The 19,442-nt window shown below is 36.7% G+C and overlaps 2 protein-coding genes across 19 annotated transcripts in view; one reads left to right on the top strand and one right to left on the bottom strand.

The window, feature by feature from the left end:
- Positions 1–2,680, top strand: part of ANKDD1B (ankyrin repeat and death domain containing 1B) — a 35,589-nt gene extending 32,909 nt beyond the window's left edge. For 4 of the 5 annotated variants that reach the window (XM_026057387.1, XM_026057386.1, XM_026057385.1 and 1 more), the window contains 2 exons: positions 648–779; positions 1,124–2,680. In XM_026057387.1, coding sequence (XP_025913172.1) covers positions 648–779; positions 1,124–1,182 — 191 coding nt within the window. In that variant the 3' untranslated portion in view covers positions 1,183–2,680. Of the gene's footprint in view, positions 1–524; positions 780–1,123 lie in introns of those variants that run through there. The other variant, XM_026057389.1, reaches the window with a different exon arrangement.
- POC5 (POC5 centriolar protein) overlaps positions 2,589–19,442 on the bottom strand; it is a 29,229-nt gene continuing 12,375 nt past the window's right edge. For 10 of the 14 annotated variants that reach the window (XM_026057370.1, XM_026057373.1, XM_026057372.1 and 7 more), the window contains 9 exons: positions 15,616–15,812; positions 15,044–15,220; positions 12,225–12,329; positions 11,184–11,363; positions 9,707–9,869; positions 6,404–6,522; positions 5,499–5,612; positions 4,442–4,618; positions 2,589–3,029 (listed from right to left, as the gene is read on the bottom strand). In XM_026057370.1, the coding sequence (XP_025913155.1) occupies positions 2,880–3,029; positions 4,442–4,618; positions 5,499–5,612; positions 6,404–6,522; positions 9,707–9,869; positions 11,184–11,363; positions 12,225–12,329; positions 15,044–15,220; positions 15,616–15,812 (1,382 nt within the window). In that variant the 3' untranslated portion in view covers positions 2,589–2,879. Of the gene's footprint in view, positions 3,030–4,441; positions 4,619–5,498; positions 5,613–6,403; positions 6,523–9,706; positions 9,870–11,183; positions 11,364–12,224; positions 12,330–15,043; positions 15,221–15,615; positions 15,813–16,215; positions 17,680–19,442 lie in introns of those variants that run through there. The other 4 variants (XM_026057380.1, XM_026057384.1, XM_026057379.1 and 1 more) reach the window with 3 other exon arrangements.

Genomic DNA, 19,442 nt, shown 5'->3' with positions numbered 1-19,442 from the left:
GATGGCCATACTGCTTTCATTCAGTTTGTGAAAATGAGCAGTGATATAAAAACTTGAGGTGAACAGATGCAGCCCTTGTCCCTGGTTCCTGGCCAGTTCTGCTGCAGAAGCACAGGCCACTTGCATTCTCCCTCTTTAGCTGAAGAAATCTTCGTCTTTGGGAAGCAAAAATAGGAGCAAAGAGCAGCAAGGAAGGGTCTTGCAGTTCATATGCTGCTGCAAGGGAAGCCCTAGGCAACAGTGTGATAGATGAGGACCTTGTTCATGCTCTACTTTCACAGCCCTCATGAAGCAGCGGTCTCTCTTTTCAGGGAACACTAGTGTTGGAAGATTGATATTTCTACAGCACACATTGCACTCATTTACTATTACTCTAGGCACTATTTCAAGAAGTTAAATAAAAGTGAAAGGAAGAAATTAATTTTAAGATGTATTAGAATTGATTTCTTTTTTTTCCTCCTATTATCCTTTGGTTAAAACTACTTTTTTACCTTTGTAAGTCTCAGTCTTCATTTTGCTTCTAGGCGAGAAATGAAATAAGAGTAAATGAGTAGGTTTTAAAGCCTCTTGGAACTCTAAAAGTGCAAAAGCACAAAATACAATGTTTCCAGCATATGGAAGAGAAAAATGCTTTGTGTATTGCATAGGAAAAAGAAGTTATAAGGAACATGGACACAGAATGCTGCTCATCTGGTTACATGGTATATTGCTGGCTCATCAGAATCCTGTCAAACATATTTATGAAGATCTGATGGAAGCAGGATTTCAGCATTTAGCTGGTAAGTAGTTTTGTGATGTAGACAGCATAGTGTGGTGTCCTCTGCACAAATATAGCGCAGTGCTGAGGTTCCTGCCCTGCTGGGGGAGATGCGTAGCTACGGCAGAGCTGGAAGATATTCTCTTCCTTCTGGGAATCTGCCCTTGGTAGGGGTTGAGGTTGGTTGAGGAAGAGAGTTGAAGTCAGATTTGGCATTTCTGAAGAAAGAGAAAAATATGCAAACTCTGCTTCCCTCCTGTCTTGCAAACATGGTTAAAATGTGATCAGCCCTCCTCCAGTTAGATTAGCGCTGACCTTGTAAAGAGCAGTGCCTTCAAGTAAGCGTTTTCTCCTCTTGCTTTACAGAGAAGATCAGAGCTGAAAGCAGCACTGACAAGGAGTCCAGAAAATGTGCAGTTTCATGAGTTCATCAAGGGAACATGGTATATATGATGGAATTATATGCCAGATGGAAAGTGGCTTTCAAATACAAATAATCATTTTTTTGGAAACTAAAATCTTGTGTAAATCTAAAGTTGTGTAACTTTTTCCATGCTAGAAGAACTTGCACTCCTGAAATGCTGGTTAGTTGTTTCCTCTTATGCTTTGCCCTACAATAATTTACAGCTTTTAAGAGCAAATGGCTGGCTGGTCATTTATGACTACACTGTTAAGTAAGAGGCCCCCTCTCTCCCCCTCCCCTCCCCCCAAAATTTCGGAAGCTGACTTAACAGTGATATAATAATTTCATATTGGAACTGCACAATTAAGCTATTTTGTTTGACATGAAATATAAATGAGATGTTTTCTAGCTGAAAGAAATTAAATTTAATAAGCGAAAATTATGTGTATAAATCAACAGTTCCAGAAATAGGTTGGCATCTGGCCTCATCGGGGATTCAGGTTTTTATACAGTCTATTGCTAGGATTATAGCTTTCCTGTCTGAAGAGGGCTTTTCCCCTTGATTAGTGCTAGGACCTGGAACAAATGTATCTTCTTAAGCATTTGATTTATGTAGTCAAAATACACAAAAATGCCATGTCTATAACCATCTGTGACTGGCTGCAGAGCTTGTCCAATCATGGCATATCCTTGTATACATACTCAAAAAAGGACATTTGATATTTAATACTTCACATTTAGAAATTAATATTTACCTAGTTCTTGTTCATGTCTTGAATTAATATTTGGTAGTGTTTTTCAGAACGTGGTTAAAGGTTTTCTGTTTAGATTATTGAAAATATTTTACATCTAAAAAATTATGTAAATATCTATCTTCCTGGTCTCCTTTATAACAGCACAGCAGTAGCTCTAGCTATGTACAGATAGACAAAGCAATATTTCAGTTCTTCTATTAAAGCTAAAATTACTTTCTATTGAACCTTACTGTTTGTATTGAAAATTATAACTTCTACACTTGGTCCGAAGTCTTAAGCTTAACTCTGTCCTCCTGTGTGCAACATCTTTTGACATGGCTGTAGAGTTCTACAAGAGAGTGAAGAACAGGTAGGCAGCTCCCCAAGTTTTGAAACTGGGGATCTAAGATAAATTGCAAATTCTTAGATCTACAATGGGTAAGCATCAATTCCTAAAACATTAGCTTGAAAAATGAGAATGCTTAGTGATTTGAATTAGGTAACTCACCTGAACCAAATCACGTCCTGGTTGTGAAGGTTACCCCCTTGTTATTCTTCATTTAAGTATGATGTAGGATTTAGGTCTGAAGTTATAAAAGGATCCTTAAGAGTATATGTAACTAAAGTCTGATTTTCACTTGAAAGCAGGTATTAATAACATTATAACTAAACAAAAGAGCTTCAGACAAAAATGTCACATTTGATCCTTTATTTAAAAGTGTTCAACAGATTCCTTAAATAAAGTGTTTATCTTAATAAAATAAGTTTTCAAAAAGTTTGGAGGTAGAACAATGTTTCAAGGTCATTTTTCCCCCCTCCACATGCTTACTATAAGCATTTTTACAAATATTTTTTTAAAAAAGTAAAAACATGATACACCCTTTAGGCCTTGCTATGTCAAGTCTGAAAACACTGGGAAGAGCTTTAAATTGTACCTTGGTAAAAACCCTCCACCAGTGAGGATTTGTGTGCGTAAGATATTCGCTCAGTCAACAACCTTTATTGACTGAACACTGGTAGGAGGTTGGCTCTGAAGCATTCGCCCAGCTTGTCCTGCAGGTCTCACAGTGGCAGAACCAGAAGCATGGAGCACAGTTCGAGGATATTTAGCAGCAGTGGCTTGCGATATGGTTTGCTGAAAAGTAATCAGATACAACAAAATACTTACAGTATAAAAAAAAATTCCCATTAAATTAGCTCTAAATTGAGCTGTAGTTTAARTAAGATTTGTGATCTATATACGTCTCCAAAAAAAATTCATAAGGTGACCTTAAAGGTATGAGTGATTTTTCTTTTTTTTTTCTTCCTCATCTGTAATAGATACTTTTTAGAACAATAAACAAAAAGTGCTAGACTTCTGATTAACTAGATATCCTGAGCTTGTATCACCTCAATCTTGTTTCAGATTGTTTGCATTTTTTTTTCTGTAGTGCTGATTTAATCATGCCAACATTCCTTTTAAGTTCAGTATTTGTTATGAGGAAGTTAAACTGGTCTCTGAAACGAAGAGGTTTGCGTTTCCTTGACAAGAGTGAAACAGCTAGCACTGTTACTATAAACAGTAGTCATACTGCTTTTAATCAAGGTAAGCTCTCTCCACTATCAGATTAATTTGAAAGAAATACTTCAGTCTGAATTCCAAGTAGGCATTTATTTACAAGAAGAATACATGGTATATACTTCTGAGAGCATCACATAACTGAAAGCAGAACATCCCTCACAGGAACAGATGCCAGCAACTCCATCAGCTCAAATGAAGGGATCTGAAGTACCTCTGCTTTTTCTGGTAGTATCACTCAGGAAAAGCTGGACTTTTAAATAGCTTACAGAAGCCTCAGATACTACTTTACAGGTTAAAGTATAAAACATCTTCAACTAAGTCATGTTTTGAACACCTCTGGTCACAAAAAAAAAAGTTTGCTCAAATTCATCTAAGAAAGTGTAGTGACTGCATAAGACATTTATGCCACTGTTTACAGCCCTCTTGTATGTTTTCAAACCCTGTTAATGCACTTTTCTTAGTGTTTTCTGTAGGAAATACAGAAGGGGTGGGGCAGGGTGAAAATGAAAATACAGCATGAATTTTTGTTGCCTCTGGACCCAGGTTCTAATTTCTTCCAGTAAATTCCCTACCCTCAGCCTGTCAGTCTAACCTGTATCTCTACTGCCTTTGGTCCAGTCACTCTTCACCCTACACTTGGTGAAGCTTGTCTTTGAATTGTAAGTTGCAAGGTGATGACAGCAAACATTGCAGTACCAACTGAACACTTCCATGAAGAGGCAGACTCGCAGGAGAGACAGCTAAGACTAATCTACCTCTGAAATAATTACTACAGAAACAAGACAGATGAAAGTTGCAATACTTACTTCTCCTTACAACATGTGTGCTATACCTTCTACCCAGTCCAAAGACAGTACTGCTTATTATTTTAAAACAGGACTCAAGTCTGAGCCTAGTACAGTGTGTCTCTTTCATCATGGTCATTTTTAGAAAATATTACTACCATATATAAAAAGAATAGTGTTACAAGCATAATTCTGACTTACCTGAGTGACTGGATGATGTTTTTCAACAATGACTGAACTCATGGGTGGAACAACTCCCATCACTGCTAAACTACTACAGATTCTGGGTTTTTGTCCCATATCAGATCGGCCTGTGATTCGAGCAGTGATTGTTCTTCCTGCTTTCTGTTGAGCAGATGTTATTACTTTCGCCATGGGCTACAAATAAACTGGATGTTAGTTGGTAAAAATTCTGAACATAACTCCAATGCTCTAGTGTAGCTACGGAAATTTAGTAGCCACATGCCTGAATAGAACATGGGACACTGTTGCTAATCCAGTTACATTCTATGGGACTGAATTTATTACCTACTTGAACCTAGTTTATTCCATCCTTTTTCCGCTCTAAATAAGAGACAGTGTTTACTGCAAGTGGCTGTTATGCTGCAGGGAGTAAGCCTAACCAAGCAAGCAGCACGCACAGTTCAGCTTTGTGCTCTGGCTGCATACGCCAGTGGCAGCTGCAGGCATCTGCATCACTGGCAGGTCCTTCTAGCAGTAACAGAGCAGATACAAAAAAGCTTCCATGCAATCAAATGCTGCATCTTTCTCTGACGGTAGCAAACTGCATCAAATGGGAAAAGGAAAGAAGAGCAATGCAGAAAACAGTGGAGAAAAGTTAAAAAGCACAGTTTAGAAACAAATACAAAGGAAGGAAGGGGAGAGACATTGCAAACAGCAGGATGACAAAGCAAATCAGACTTTTTCCATAACTAAATGGTGTTATGTGAAACAAACACTGACTGTTACTATTGTGCTGTATGTAAGTGTGCATACACTCTCCTATTCTTCATTTTATTTAGTCACACATTTTGCCCCCCCATTCCCAAAAATCATTTTAAACTGCTCTTAACATAAATGGTCTTTCTTTAACATTAATGAGTATTTTCAAGCTTCTCTCTTCACCCCTCTATGTAAACTCTAGGGCAGTTTCCTCAAATACATAATGTTGCTCTGAAAAAAATGGGAAAAGATATCCAAACTAATATTTGTTATAATTATGTCTAAAAAAATTAAAAAGTTAATTTTAGCATGTTACCAGTTTTTGAGTTGATGCCAGACCAGATCCTGCAGTTGTGCTAGTGATGATTACTGGAGAATCAGAATCTAGCCTGGTCTGAGAAGTGCTGGCATGACCCAGGTGGATAGAAAACTGTAAATGAATCAGTTTACAAAGAATAACTTTTCTGAAAATACAGTTTTACTCTTTAATTAGTCAGTCTTTTGATTATTCCAATTACTCTGCTAAGTTTAACTTCTTTACAGATATTATAACTGTTTTCCCCTCGTTTTCAGGCTAACTTAAAACATGTCAAAGATGTTAGAAACTGAGTAAAATTTGATACTATTAAATGAAAAACTGGGAGGAGAGGAAAGCATTTCTTCTCTATTCTATCCTATACTGTAGCATGAAATTGTTTTACAGTGATGACATCTTCACCATGACTCCAGTGCAGGTCCGAAACATCCAAGCTATCGGATAATGACGTGGCCAAGCTGACATGACAGGACAGTAAGTTGAGTTCTAACAGTGTCTATATATTTATATTTTTTAAAAAGAAGCTTGAAGTCAAGGTAACTTCTATTTTTTTTAAGCTCAGGTTCTTTGCAAACAACTCTTAAGAGCTTTTTTCCCCCAGAAAGTTCCTTAGAAAGCAAATTCTGCTTATAATAATAGAGACCTTGTCTTCATTAGTGTAATGATTTTTTTTCTAGAAGAAAAAACAGAGCTTAATGAAAGCACTGCAAGTCACAGAAACCATGCTACAGTCACTTTGTTCACACAGTGCAGTCTAAACATACCCATAGGTTTCATTTTAAACCTCAGATTGAGTTTAAATTCTTTCAATTCACGAGCTATTGCATTTATGTTTAAAAAGTGGCAATGCAGGCAATTAGTTTTCATCCCTAGTGAACACAGTTCTATTCCAGCTACATACTCACCATGTCTTCCAGCTGAAGACTACTTGCTGTTGGAGGTGGTGGTGAGGGAGGATTATATTGTGAAGAAGGTAGCCTTCCTGCCACACTGGTACCATTATCTTCTCTCCTACTTCCTACATCTATTAAACACAAAGTAATGGGATCAGCACAGAATCTAGCAAACCCTAAGGGGAACAGAGATAAGTCACAGTAAAATTTTACTATTCCTTTGGGATTTCTGTGTAATCTAACTAAAAGGATTAGTCTGTTCTTTGTAGGGATATATTTAAAAACTTTCCTGTATTTGAACTTTCTTTTCAGAGGCTTGAAAAATAAATTTTTCAAGGGGCTAATTTCTGCATTATGCCAGTGTGCTTGTCACATTGGGGTAGTTCAAAGAACTAAGATTCTGAATACAGCTTACCAATACAAAATCCACTGGGCAAGAGCTACTCTTGCACTAAGGGCCAAACTCCAGTTCAGGCAGACAGCAACAAAGCAGGGAAGGCTGTACCATACTGGACATCTGAGACGGTGTGAGGTCCTTACAGGGACTCCCTATCAATCAGTAGCATAAAATGCTATTCTAACTTTCCTGAGAACGTATTGCAATTTCAGGGAGCCATATATCATGCGCAGCAGCACCTCATCTCCACATGCAATGGCTGTATGCTGGCTGCATCCTGGCTGTGGGGCCGGGACACTCTACGGGCTCCCGGCTGGCGCCATCTGCCCCCAGGCTGGGAGATGTACGCACAGGGCACTGTAGCTTCCAGCCCACCCAAGCAGCTGGGGGCCAAGCCAAGCCGGAGCTTGACTGGGGTTCAGAGCAGACTGCTTCCGTCCTTCGCTGCTGCTGTCCTGAGGAGGTCAGAGCTGCACACCTAAGCTCAACAGCCTGTTCAAGCAGTTTCAGCATGTTCTTTCAGAATACGGACTCCTTTAAAGGAGAGAGAGATGTATTCTCATTTACTCTTCCCTTTCTAAAGCAGATACTATTGGCAGGACTAGGACAATGGTATTTTTTTAATTCCAGAGACTAGAGTGTCACTATGTGGTAGGTTTTTGTTTAGTTTGTTTTTAAATCAGTCTCTATTTTATATGAAAATAAATCACTAAAATTGCCTAAGATACATGCATCTAAATTTGCTCTCACAGTGAACAGGAGAAATATAATAAGGAAGGTAGTTCAGTTAGTGTAGTACTTAATGATTTCAGGAGTGAAAAATATATTAGCTTTTTGTTGTTGTTTTTTATTTACATTTTGTGTCTATACATATATATACACACAGTAAGCTTAAGCGAAGGCAGGATCAGTGCACAATTACAGAGCCGTCGAATAATATTGATCTATGTCACTTAAGCAAGCGGTGTTTTTTTGTTTGTTTGTTTTTAGTAATGGGATATTAATTCTGTGACTTTGATGTCCCCTTCTTTAAATACACAGAGGTGAAAATATCTTCTCCTCTCCCCCACCACATCCATCAGCAAATCAACATGGCAGATTTTTGATCATCACCACTGACTCCAAGTGTTATGGGCCCTTTAAGGTTGAGATACTTGCACACTATTAATCTACTTCCTACAAATCTATTACAGGACCAAATTCTGCTTTTACTTACTTCCAGTGACAGTAGATGACACTGCAGTGTTTGTATAAATACATAACCACTGACTCATTCTGGCACAAGGAAGTTTTTGTGTCCCTAGATTACAAGACTAGAACAAAACACAATCATCTAACCTGCTGTTTTAAATCCTCCAGTGTCTTGATGGGTGTTCTGGTATTCCTGAAGGGGTATGCAAATTAATGGCTGTGCAACCATGTTAAGTAATTATGTAACTGAGTTCATTAAAAGCACCTGGCAGCAGTAAGAAAGACTCACATGCCTGGGGAAGGGGAGGAGGTGGGTGTGAGAGGCAGTGAAGGGAGATGGCTGGCATGGCAGCAAGGACTACAGAAACTACAGGATGTTTTGAAGCCTGATGAGGACTACAGCGACTATGGGAAGTTAAGCAGCATAATGCTGGATGTCCCAGCAGTCACGGACAGGCACCCCTGCAGTGTCCAGCACAGCAGAATCTCTAGTTGCTGCACTGGCATGCAGCATCAGCTCCTACCTGTAGTAAATCAAGGAAAATGTTTGGTCCATGAACCACGGACACTGGTCATGTCACAGCTCTAGAGCTCAGTTTTCCTCATTCCCTTCCTGCCTAATCTCTTCTTACATGTTTACAGAAACAATGCTTTCCTGTTTTACATCACTCAGCTACCCGTCATTACCTGTGAGACCTGCTGCATTGCATGCTTTTGGAAAACAATAAACAAACAGAAGATAAAGCCTTGAGAGAGAGTAGTTCTTCATTTATAGCACAGTGGAAAATAAAGTATTTGGCAATGCCCTGTAACTTTATTACCATATTCTGTATCTTCAAAAAATAGTTCATCCTGACCTTCCTCAAATACTATGTTTGTAGTGGCACACAGCTACTATACGTAGCTGATGTTATATCCTAGTTCCCTAAGCAACTGAACATTATTCCAGTGGATACACTTAAAGAGCACGTATGTTTAACCAGATCAGACTGCTACTCAGGCAAGTACCATCTTACACCTTATTCAGGTTTCTATTTCTTCTTCACATATACATTTAGGCCACAACATGTTGGGGGTCTGGCTTTGTGAATTTCTCTGAAGTACTTCAGAAACTTCTGGTACAGGACTGTGAAGTTTAGTAGCTGAAGTTACCTGTCCAAGGCCATTAAGAACTCCTGCCAGTACAGCTGTGACATTTCTGCTAGCACAGCTGCACTCTTTAACATGAACTGCTGCACCAGCCAGACTCTGCTTGTACTGCTGTACCTTGTTTCACTTTGAGGGGATGATTTTATTGTATCAGTAATGGAGTACAGCTCTTTTGGGCACAGCTGCAGATGTTTTACAATTGTGTTGCTGAAGTACTTTTACACTGGTGTTTCCTGTACTGGCAGAGCACTCCCACTAAATGCAGAACCTAGGAGACTTTCTTTTTGCATTATCAGGCAAGATTAAGAAAGAAAAAAAGGGAGGGTTGTCTGGGAAAAGCATATTCATTGCATGCTGTAAGCTTCCAGAGAATAGAGGAAGGCTTTGCAGGAGGTTTCCCCCCCCCAGCAAAGCAGTACAAAGTTCAGCACCAAATTATTTCCTAACAATCAATCAGTGGGATTTTTTTTTTTAAAAGCAGTAACAAGTTGATAAACTGTGTGTTGCCATAAGCTCTCACATTAAATAAAGGGGAGAATCCTTTAAAAACACTACCAGATTACAACTTTTATACTGACCAGGATCTGTCCTGCTGTCCTTGCCCTGAAACATGGTCATTGCTTCCAGGTTCAAAGCACATACACCACGCATAAAGGCTTTCTTCATGGTGTCTTCATACTGTTCTCTTTCACTGTGCAGTCGCAGAATCTCAGCTTTTGTCTGTTCCAAAGTAGCATTTAGCTACAAAAGAAAATAAGGAAACAGCTGTTTTGTACCTCTGAATGCAAATCTTGAGTATATTCCTCAGTTACTTTAGAAGCCACTTACTACTTTTACAAAGAAAAGCTTTTTCACTTCAAAATCTCTGTTCATCAGGTATGACAGTTATTTGCCATCTATTTCTACTAGAGCACATTATTTGTACTAGAGCACAGGGATTACTAGAAAGGATTCAGAAGGACTGGCGGACCCTAACCAGCTAAACAGAAATTTATCTTGCCAGTTTTTCTCGTCTAGAAGTTAGGCAACTAGCCCAGGCTGAATTTTGTCAGTAATCTGGATTCCCTCAATAGTCAGAGCAATAATTTTTCCCAGAAGACAATTCATCTCATGCTCAAATAGTTATCAGACATCTCACTTTTCTAGCCATTATAAAAAGAAAAAAATACTGAGAAATGACAGACCAAGTGGCTCCTGTAATTCACTGCTTTCTGATTGTATTTTCCTTTACTGAGTTTTCCAAAATTCAGCATTTTCAGGTAGGTTTCTCAAAGTTTTCAGAACAAAACGCCTACTGTTTGGAAGGACTCAGTTTTAGAAATCTGGTCTTCAAGCTCTAGTTTATCAAATAAATGCCTATACTTGTACATACTAGATGTAAGAGATTTTATTTCAGAGCAGCTATGGCTGGTAAGCAAATTCTTAAAATTTCTAGGCTTAACTTTTTGCTAAAATATACAGCTTTTAAAATGTATATTTTAAAACTTACTTTAATTTACTCTGGGCACCAATATGCATCTTGGCAAATTGATTTCACCTTTAAAAACTTTCAAAATACTTTGATAAGCTTAACAGGCAAGATGAAGGCAAAGCCAAACTTAAATTCAGCTTATAATGGAGTAGCTATTATAGGAAAAAAAATTATGTACTAATTGAGGTCATTCATAACAATAAATAGCCTTTTATTTCCACTGTGTCTTCTTAAAGACCACCCCAAAATGCATAGCAAATATTAACAATATGCTATTAGGAAACAAATATCATCCCCTTTACAGGTGGGCAGAGGTTCATCTCATTTCATGAATAGTCCAATTTTCTTCACCTGCATGTGCTGATCAGCATCATTTTATATCAGTTGCAGCAAAAAAGAAAAAAAAATTTCACATCTAGAAAGTGAACTTCCATAGTAGAGATCTTAGATCTCCTCACATCTCCTCCTGTACTTGGAGCTTTCTTCTGCTATTCTTCTGGAAAGCCCTCATGTATTTCAAGTTTGCTGAGAAAGAGATACTTGGTGGGGCAGAAGGGAGAACAAAAACCGAAACCTTATCTTACCTCTGCAATTTTGGCTTCATAATCATTAGTGAGCTGAACACAGACATCTTCTGCCCTTAACTGACAGGCTTTTGCTACTTTTTCTTTCCATCTTGTTTCACTAAGAGAGCGCCATGCTGCCCATACCTTCTTCATCAAAGCTGTCTGGAATTGTCTGTCTGCTATTCTATTTGCATATCCCTTAGGAAACAAATATAACCACATTATGCGCAAGTTTTTTGAAAACTTAAGTACTCAAGAGGGTGTGGATGATTGTTTTGCAATGTATTACACAGATCACAGGAAGAATGCCAAAACTGAGCTACATGTGCCACAGTGAAACAGTACACAAACGCTGCATGAACAGATCAATTCTTCTTCCTGCATACATGTCCAAGAGTATTATTGTCCCCACTTTGGAAAATATATTTGCAAACTCCTAGATAATACAAAATCCTCTTTTTATTCTTATTTTAATGACATTTAAACAACCGTCTCACACATATGCTGTCAGCATGCTTGTATAAAGCCATTAAGTTGGTATATGGCACATTTTGAGTCACTGCAAAAACCACATAAAACCTGCAGTCACAATGATCCCTGATGATTAGCATAAATTACCTAGGAAAAAACCTATATATAAAAATAATTTAATTAATTCTTCAGAAATTAAAAAAAAAAAAAGAAAAATTTGAGTAAATTCCCAAACCAGACTCCTAGTAATTAGTAAATTCTAAGACTGGAGTGAGAGAAAGAAGAAAATGCTGCTCCTCTCTGTGGATCAGAAAACTACAGTGATTGACTGTAAGATGATCACAATAATTGAATAAATATATATATTAAAAAAAAAAGTAGAGGTTTGATTTTTTTCCTCATCCCATAGGTATTCTGACAGCAGAGTTCTTTTTTGAATTGATGGTTTCAAACTGTTATTCAACACTGTCAAAAACATCAAAACAGGAACACTGTCATTTCTTCCAACTGTAACAAGAACATCAGCAACTCTGACCCTTTTGAGTTTAGAGGCTCCACTTTCACCACATTTTTATTTTGTGCACATACCTCTTGTTTGGCTTCGACATGCTGAACCCGCCACAGCATAAATTTTCTCATCAACTCTATTCTCTCCTTTTGTTTCTCTAATGCTTGAGTCAAGTTAGCAATTACCTGCAAAAATATTATTTATTAACATTATTTCAATAGCTATAATCTTTGTAAGATAAAATAAGATGCACTGCCTTCATCAGTTATTTGATATTTAAAGCGCTCACTTTTAGAAGAAGCTTTATGTTAAATCTTCCTTTTAGTCTAATCGGGCAAAAAACAATCAGAGTTCAAATATGGAGTAAAATTCTTTTGGCTTCAAAACTCAGATTCTGCAGCACTTTGACACTTTCACTGAGTAGTTTTAGGAAAAACTCAATTGAATTGTCATTTCATCCTACAACATCTGCAGGAGTCTGTTCTACTTCCTTATAATCAAATGTTACTGTAGTATAAGGTCAGAAGAATCATCTACTTAAAACACCAGCTTGGTGAATCAGCTAACATTCATACTGTTAAAAGTTTGCTTTAGTGCAGTATTAATTGACTGAAAATGTAAGGAAACAACTGTTGATCTGCAGAAGATTTATTCAACGTTCTAAACAGAATAAGCAAGCTAAAGAACTGCCAAGAACTAGGAAAAAAAAAAAAATCAAATTAAGAATTGTTATTCTCTTTAAAAGGTCTCATGAAAGATATCATCCAGAGGCCTGTAAGAATCAAAACATTTGGGAGGCAAGATGGCTTACTGGACTGAGAATGTAACTGAGGACTTCAACCACCAACCTCTAAATACATTATAATTAGCATAACAGGAACAGCTGAGGTTCACTGATTAAAATTTAGTCCAGGCATGATGCAAATTGGTTATACCAAATCACTGAGCTGCTCTCTACATTTTTGCCTAGTCTCTTAAGCTAGATTCTCCCCTCAGTTGCATCTGAGAAACACTAATGAGTAACGCTGACAAATTTGGGGAAATTAGTTACTTGCATTTAAAGTTATTCTAACCACTGCATAAAGATGGTAAGGAACAGTATTCTATGATGTTATATGCTATTAATCATTGAACATATGTCAATGAAATGACTAATACGCAAAATAAAATTTACCTTTAAATCAAAGCTATTATCTAGCAAATAGTTCAAACTCCTAAGTTTTGGTACAGAATTTCATACACACTGCTCTAGTTGTAATTTGCAGAATATTTAAGAAATGCTAATAGGCAAAAGCTTGGTTTCTTTAAGGTGGTGAAAATATCAAAACCAGCAACACATGAAAGTCATTTTGACACATTTAAAGTAATTAGAGCAGAGTTGTCTTTAGTTTTTAAGAATGAGTTCTTCATAATACTGTGTTTTAATATATCTAATTTAATTATTTTTCTCTGCTTAAGTATGACTAATTTTAACTTTTTGCAGTTTCAGAATAAAAATGACTTATTTATATAGTAGGTAATAATTTGATCTAAAATTAGAAATAAATTTTCATAAATTGTCAACAAATCAATTAGAAAAGAGAAAGTGAAGAAACTGAGTATAAATAATTACCTTTTTAGAAATAATGTGATACACTAACACAAACCATCAGCTTTTGCTACTGCAAAGAGACCTAAATCTATCAGTTAATTAATATATTTTTGCCATTAAAAAGCATGAGAAATCTTATAAAACAACTCCAATGTGAGAGCAAGAAACTAAGTTATGAATAATGTTTGTGAGGTTGACTGACTTCAGGTTGTGGCCACATTAGAATTCATCAGTTTAGATGACCATGCTGTCATACATGGAAGTACTGCCACCTACCGTTAAGTCAAATCATTCTCTGTAAAAAGAATTTTAGAAACAGAAGGGTAAAATTGAGTATGGAAATGTTTCATTTGCTACCAGGTAAGTACCACCAAGAATTATGACATATTAAACATGAGCGATATACAATGATATCCAACAGAATTAAGTAGGTTTGAATGGTATACACTGAAATAATTATGGGTCTGAGTGTGTGTACTAGTTAAATGATATTGTGCCAATCCTGTTCTTGTCATGCTACAACATTTGTATTTGCTTAGTCTGTAAAATCTGACTGTTTTCCAAACAGACATGGAACATGACCTTTCATTCTTTCTCCACATTTTAATTCCTTCAACGGGAGTTCTACAACAGAGTGCAAAACTTTTTTTTTTTTTTTTTAATGAAAACAGGAATTAAAAAATCTGAACTCCATTAAGTGTTCTCAATTAGAAGGTTAAAAATTCAGGATAGAAATAAGAGGATCCAATTAGGTTGTGTGACTGTAGGGCTGTCACAATTTAACATCCACTCCCACAATTTTGGTTAATTCCAGAATTGTTGGTATTGATGCTAGTAAAAAACTGTATCTGAAAGACCACAAATCTACAATCCTAAGAACTCATCAAAATAGAGACTCTAAACATTTGGGAGACTGCTGTCCATTTGAAATATGGGAAAACCCATCCAATCTTGCCAAAATTAAAAGCTCTTCCAGTGTAAGAGCCTATTAGAATGTAACAGGCTCATCCAAACTGGTGTGATTCTCATGAAACTAACAACAAATAAAGTACAAGAATAGCCCCTAGATTTCAAAAAAGCAAACAATGCAAATATTTACAGAAGACATCTATTAAATTTCCATTGTTAATAAGTCGTTAGCAAGGATTCTTTTTTCCACTATTCAGTCTAAATACATTATTTACTTATCTATTTTACTTGCTGCAAGAAGAATTCTGTTGTTCAGGTACAATTAAGATGTATGCAAATGAGTCAATGTGGCAATTTCTAAAAAGAGAGAACAACTGAATTATGAAATTGAAATAGTACCTCATCTTTTCTGCCAATAGAGATTTCGTAAGTATGTAGCAACTCTTTCAGGTTTTCCATTTGATTGTTCAACTGTCTGACATGTGCAGCATGTTTCTCTCTTTCTTGTCTCATTTCAAGCTTGTGATGTTCAATAAAACTAAGTTTCCATTTTCTCAACTCAGTCAGAACATTTGTCTGAAAAGTTAAAGGAATGGCAGCAGGGAAATTAGTAAAATTATTCTCTCCTCCCCAAATTTTTAATCTTAAAACACTCAGTGATTAAGTGGACATGAATATTTACAGTGAAGCTTTCACTATGCAGGCTTTTTATAAGCATTACCAGACATAATGAACTCTTGAATGATAACAATTGAATATCCCTAATGGAGAAAGTTATTCCAAAGGTCCCAGCTCTTGTACAAGATATTGCTTACATGCAATGAACAACAGCAGCAGCAACAAAACTCCACAACAAAACCCACCATTTCCTAATGCAATCACACAACAACTTTACCTGCACAATCACTTATTCTATGATAACGCACTGATATCTGTGTGTTATTCTTAAGGTTTCAATACAAAATACATACCTTAAGACTTCCGCTCCAGAGATCAAGTATGCTTTCTATTTGGGTCACTTTTTCATCAGGAACAGTTAATTCAGTCACTATCTCTTCATTGATTTCTCTTGGACTGCATGTGGACCCCTGTGAAGAAGTCTTTTCTGAGAGAACGGGGCAAAGGTGTTCCATGTTGGCCTCACAAGGCCCCTTCACTGACATTAAAACTAAAAATGAAACAGAAAGTAAGGACTGGTACTCTGGAAAGGCTAACTGGTCTGAATTCTGGATGCAAGTCAGAAACCAGGCAGGAAAAAACAAACAAACAAACAAAACCACCAAAAACCTCCTTTTCCTGTGTAAAACAAACTGAACCCAACTTAAGATTTTAAGATATAATTATATTTAAACCAGTAGTTGCACTGTAACAGTAGTCAAATCAAAACCTTAAAAAACTTTGAAACTTTAAAAAACTTTAAAAAGCTCCCTTAAAAAACTGAAACCTTTAAGGTCATTCATGTTAAAGGGGATGATTACAGCAAGTACCATGCAAATAGTTTTGCCCAAAACTAAAAGCCTATTTCTTAATACAGACTGCGTTTAGGTAAACATCTCATATCAGAAACCTACCAACTTTTGCCATTTTCCTCAAAGCAACTGTAAACTCCCCAGGACGGTGGCTTGCGCATCCTTGTGTATTTGCAGCTGCACCCTGTAGTGTGTATTTTCATGCTGGTATGTATCTGCAACCATTGTGTGGCCCCTTCTCCCCCCTCTGCCCCAGCTAAGAGTTAGCACCTCCCTAGCTCAACTCTTCATACTGCTTTCCTTACACCCTTTAATTTGCTCATGTATTTATACTTTGAACTCTCTGAGACAGCAAATATCTACTACGCATTAATACAGTGCCTTACACAGGAAGGCCTTACTTTCAGGTGGTGCCACAAACTATGACTACAATAAAAATTAAGATATGCCCAGAAACTAATGGACATGGGCTTGAGTTCCAACTGCTGAGAAAATGGGCTAAAACTAAATGGACTCACATTTAACTGAACACAGGTAACTAAAATATTGTTTCATAGTTAGTTGAGCCTTACAGAAAACGTGTTATTAGAGTTGACAGCTGAAAGATTATAAGAAAATTTGGAAAGAATAGGGATTAGCAAATTCCTTGTATTAATGACAATTAAGACAATTTTAAAAGAACACTTTCCTTCTTGCACAAATGAAGAGAGGAAAACTCCAACATTTTAGTTTTCATTTTTGAAAATGAATATTGTCTGTACAGTTGGTTTCATAGGGGGTAAGTACTGCTTTCTAGTACAAGCAAGCAAAGATAAGCTGGACTGTTTATCACAAAGCAGTATTTTCAGTGGATGCTGGAAATCTTTGTTTCTAACTTAACACTATCCAAGCTCTGAGCCTGAGGGCTGACGCTCTTTTACAGCCACTGTCACAAACCATTGCAGGGAGCCTTAAGTCTCCTGACAAAGGAGGTGAGACAGCACGTGGACAGAAGAGCTGTCTGGCTTAACATTCACTCCCAGCAAGCAGTTTGCATTGAAACTACCTCACTCATGCTCCAAAATAAGGAAATAAGGATGAGCTGTGATGCAGAGGCAGAGTTACATTCTTTTTTGGCATTTCTTCCAAAGTCATATACAACTACACATCAACCTTACCATCAGACTGACCTGAAGAAACCCTATCTAACATACCATTTTTCTAGATTAAATTCCACACTCCATTACATAAACAGAAGTCTAAAAGTAGATTACTCCCAATCACACAGGTATACTAAGACTGGCATCTAGGGTTGTCATTGTTTCTCACGCAAATGAGAAAAGTGTTGCTTATGTAATGGCAGAAGATGAATATTCAGTGTCTGTAAAGGACTGTGAAAAAATAACATGTAAAATAGATGTATTTCAAGTAGTTTTGGTCATCTAATTTCCATGTAGAATTTGGCTAGGGTTTCATAGTACAAAATATTTTGGCAGCATTATTACTGTCAAGCATTCCCAGTTCTGTCCTTCACCACTTGTTCCCATCCCTTTGTGGCAGTGTGCTCCTCCTTCAGCTCTGCCATTGCTGTAAAATGTACAAAGGGTTTTTTTCAATTGTTTGCATTGCAAAGATATCCAGTGTATACTGCACAGTTCACAAGATATTTGTAAAGAAAGAAACAGAAAAAAATGTAACCAGTAAAAAACAGGATATTAAGCTAGATTGACAACTGTCACTGTCCCAGATTGTAGTACTACAAGTTCATCTTCCCCCTGCCCCCACCTTAATCCTCCCTAAGGACAGATTGTCCTAATTTAGCTTTCATTCCCTCTTGTTTGCCACAGGACGCACCTTTCTCTGAATCCACTCAGTGGATTTGTTACGTATCTGTATTATCATCCTATATAATTTATCTTGATCTTGTAGTATTGTCGAAATTTCCCAGTTGTGTGCATATTAAAGTCATTCTTGTCACCTACTCTTTTACTTCATTACATGATGCCACTTGGTTATGGTACAGTAAGTTATCAAGGACATGGAACCATTCAGATATGATAAATGCAAGAAAGTACATGCAATGTACTTTCTAAAATAATACCCACATGTATTTACTCCAACATACTTCTAGACTGTATTTTTATTTAGAGCAGAGGTCATGTAATTACCTGTTTTTCTAGATGCCTGTTATCCCAGTATTACTGATCTTTTTTCTGTGTGCCTCTAATATCTAACGAAACCAGAAAAAGTTAAGAAAATATGCTCTGACAGACTTGCATAGAAGCAGCATTCAGATGTAAAATTAGGTATTTTTTTTTTTTAAATAGAGATTTGCTGTATCCTAATTCTATAATATTGATTTCCATTTATACTGAATGATAACTGCTTGGCACCTTTTATATTAGCATACTAAAAGTGCCTTCAGGAACACCTGACACCTAAACTCTGACTTCTTTGCACTTTCTTAATAGAAAATGAAACAATACAATTATTCAGTAAATCAAGAAGAATTTATTTGGAATTTGATCAGATTCAGCATTAGGTCTTGTGAAAACGTGCCATGTGACCCCCAGGGTTGTCTCTAGTCAGCTGAGTTTTTCAGGAATCTGTATTAATTCTATTTTAATTTGCATCAAGCAATATCCTAGTTTTTAAGGTTAAAATTGTGACATTATTGCTTAAACTGAATAGATAAAATATTTGCATGCCTATTTTACATGTAAACCTTCAACATCTGCAGTTTTATGCTTCAGATACACACTATGGATTAACATTTTCTGCTGATACCATAAGTATGTGGCATATTAAGTGGCATACAGTACTATAACACTACCTTTTAAGGAGAAAATTTTCAGGGAAGAAAATATATGCATTATAGTATATAAAGGATCTCAGTCTTATATATTTAAGAACTTCATAATTATCTACAGAACAGAATACAGCTGAGGATCTCATTCACTCCAATTCCTAAATGCATGAATGGCCAGCTTTTTCCTAATGTACAATTTTAATCAGTTTTCATGAAGTGGAGAGAAAAAAAAGCTTTTTCGGTTCACCAATAGCCTCCTCTATCCCCTCTCCCCCTAAATTATCAGATTGTTTCCTCAGCAAGAGGTAAATTTAGAAGAAGTTGAAGACTTAACAATTCTTTGTCAGAATGAAAAACACTATTGAGAGTTTTAGTGAAACAGATATTGAGAATGCTGGGAAGAAATTCCTAGTAATAAAAGACCCCCTATCATTTTAATTGAGATCAAGTAGCTCCTACTCAACTTGTCTTTGAAAGATGCCTTCAGTTAGGAGATTCAGTAGTCAAGATATTTCTGGACATAAAAACGAGAAACAAATAA

This window comes from Apteryx rowi, unplaced genomic scaffold (assembly GCF_003343035.1).
Source record: "Apteryx rowi isolate R43461 unplaced genomic scaffold, aptRow1 scaffold_139, whole genome shotgun sequence".
NCBI classification, from domain to species: Eukaryota; Metazoa; Chordata; class Aves; order Apterygiformes; family Apterygidae; genus Apteryx; species Apteryx rowi.
This window is presented reverse-complemented; position numbering and strand designations above follow the sequence as displayed.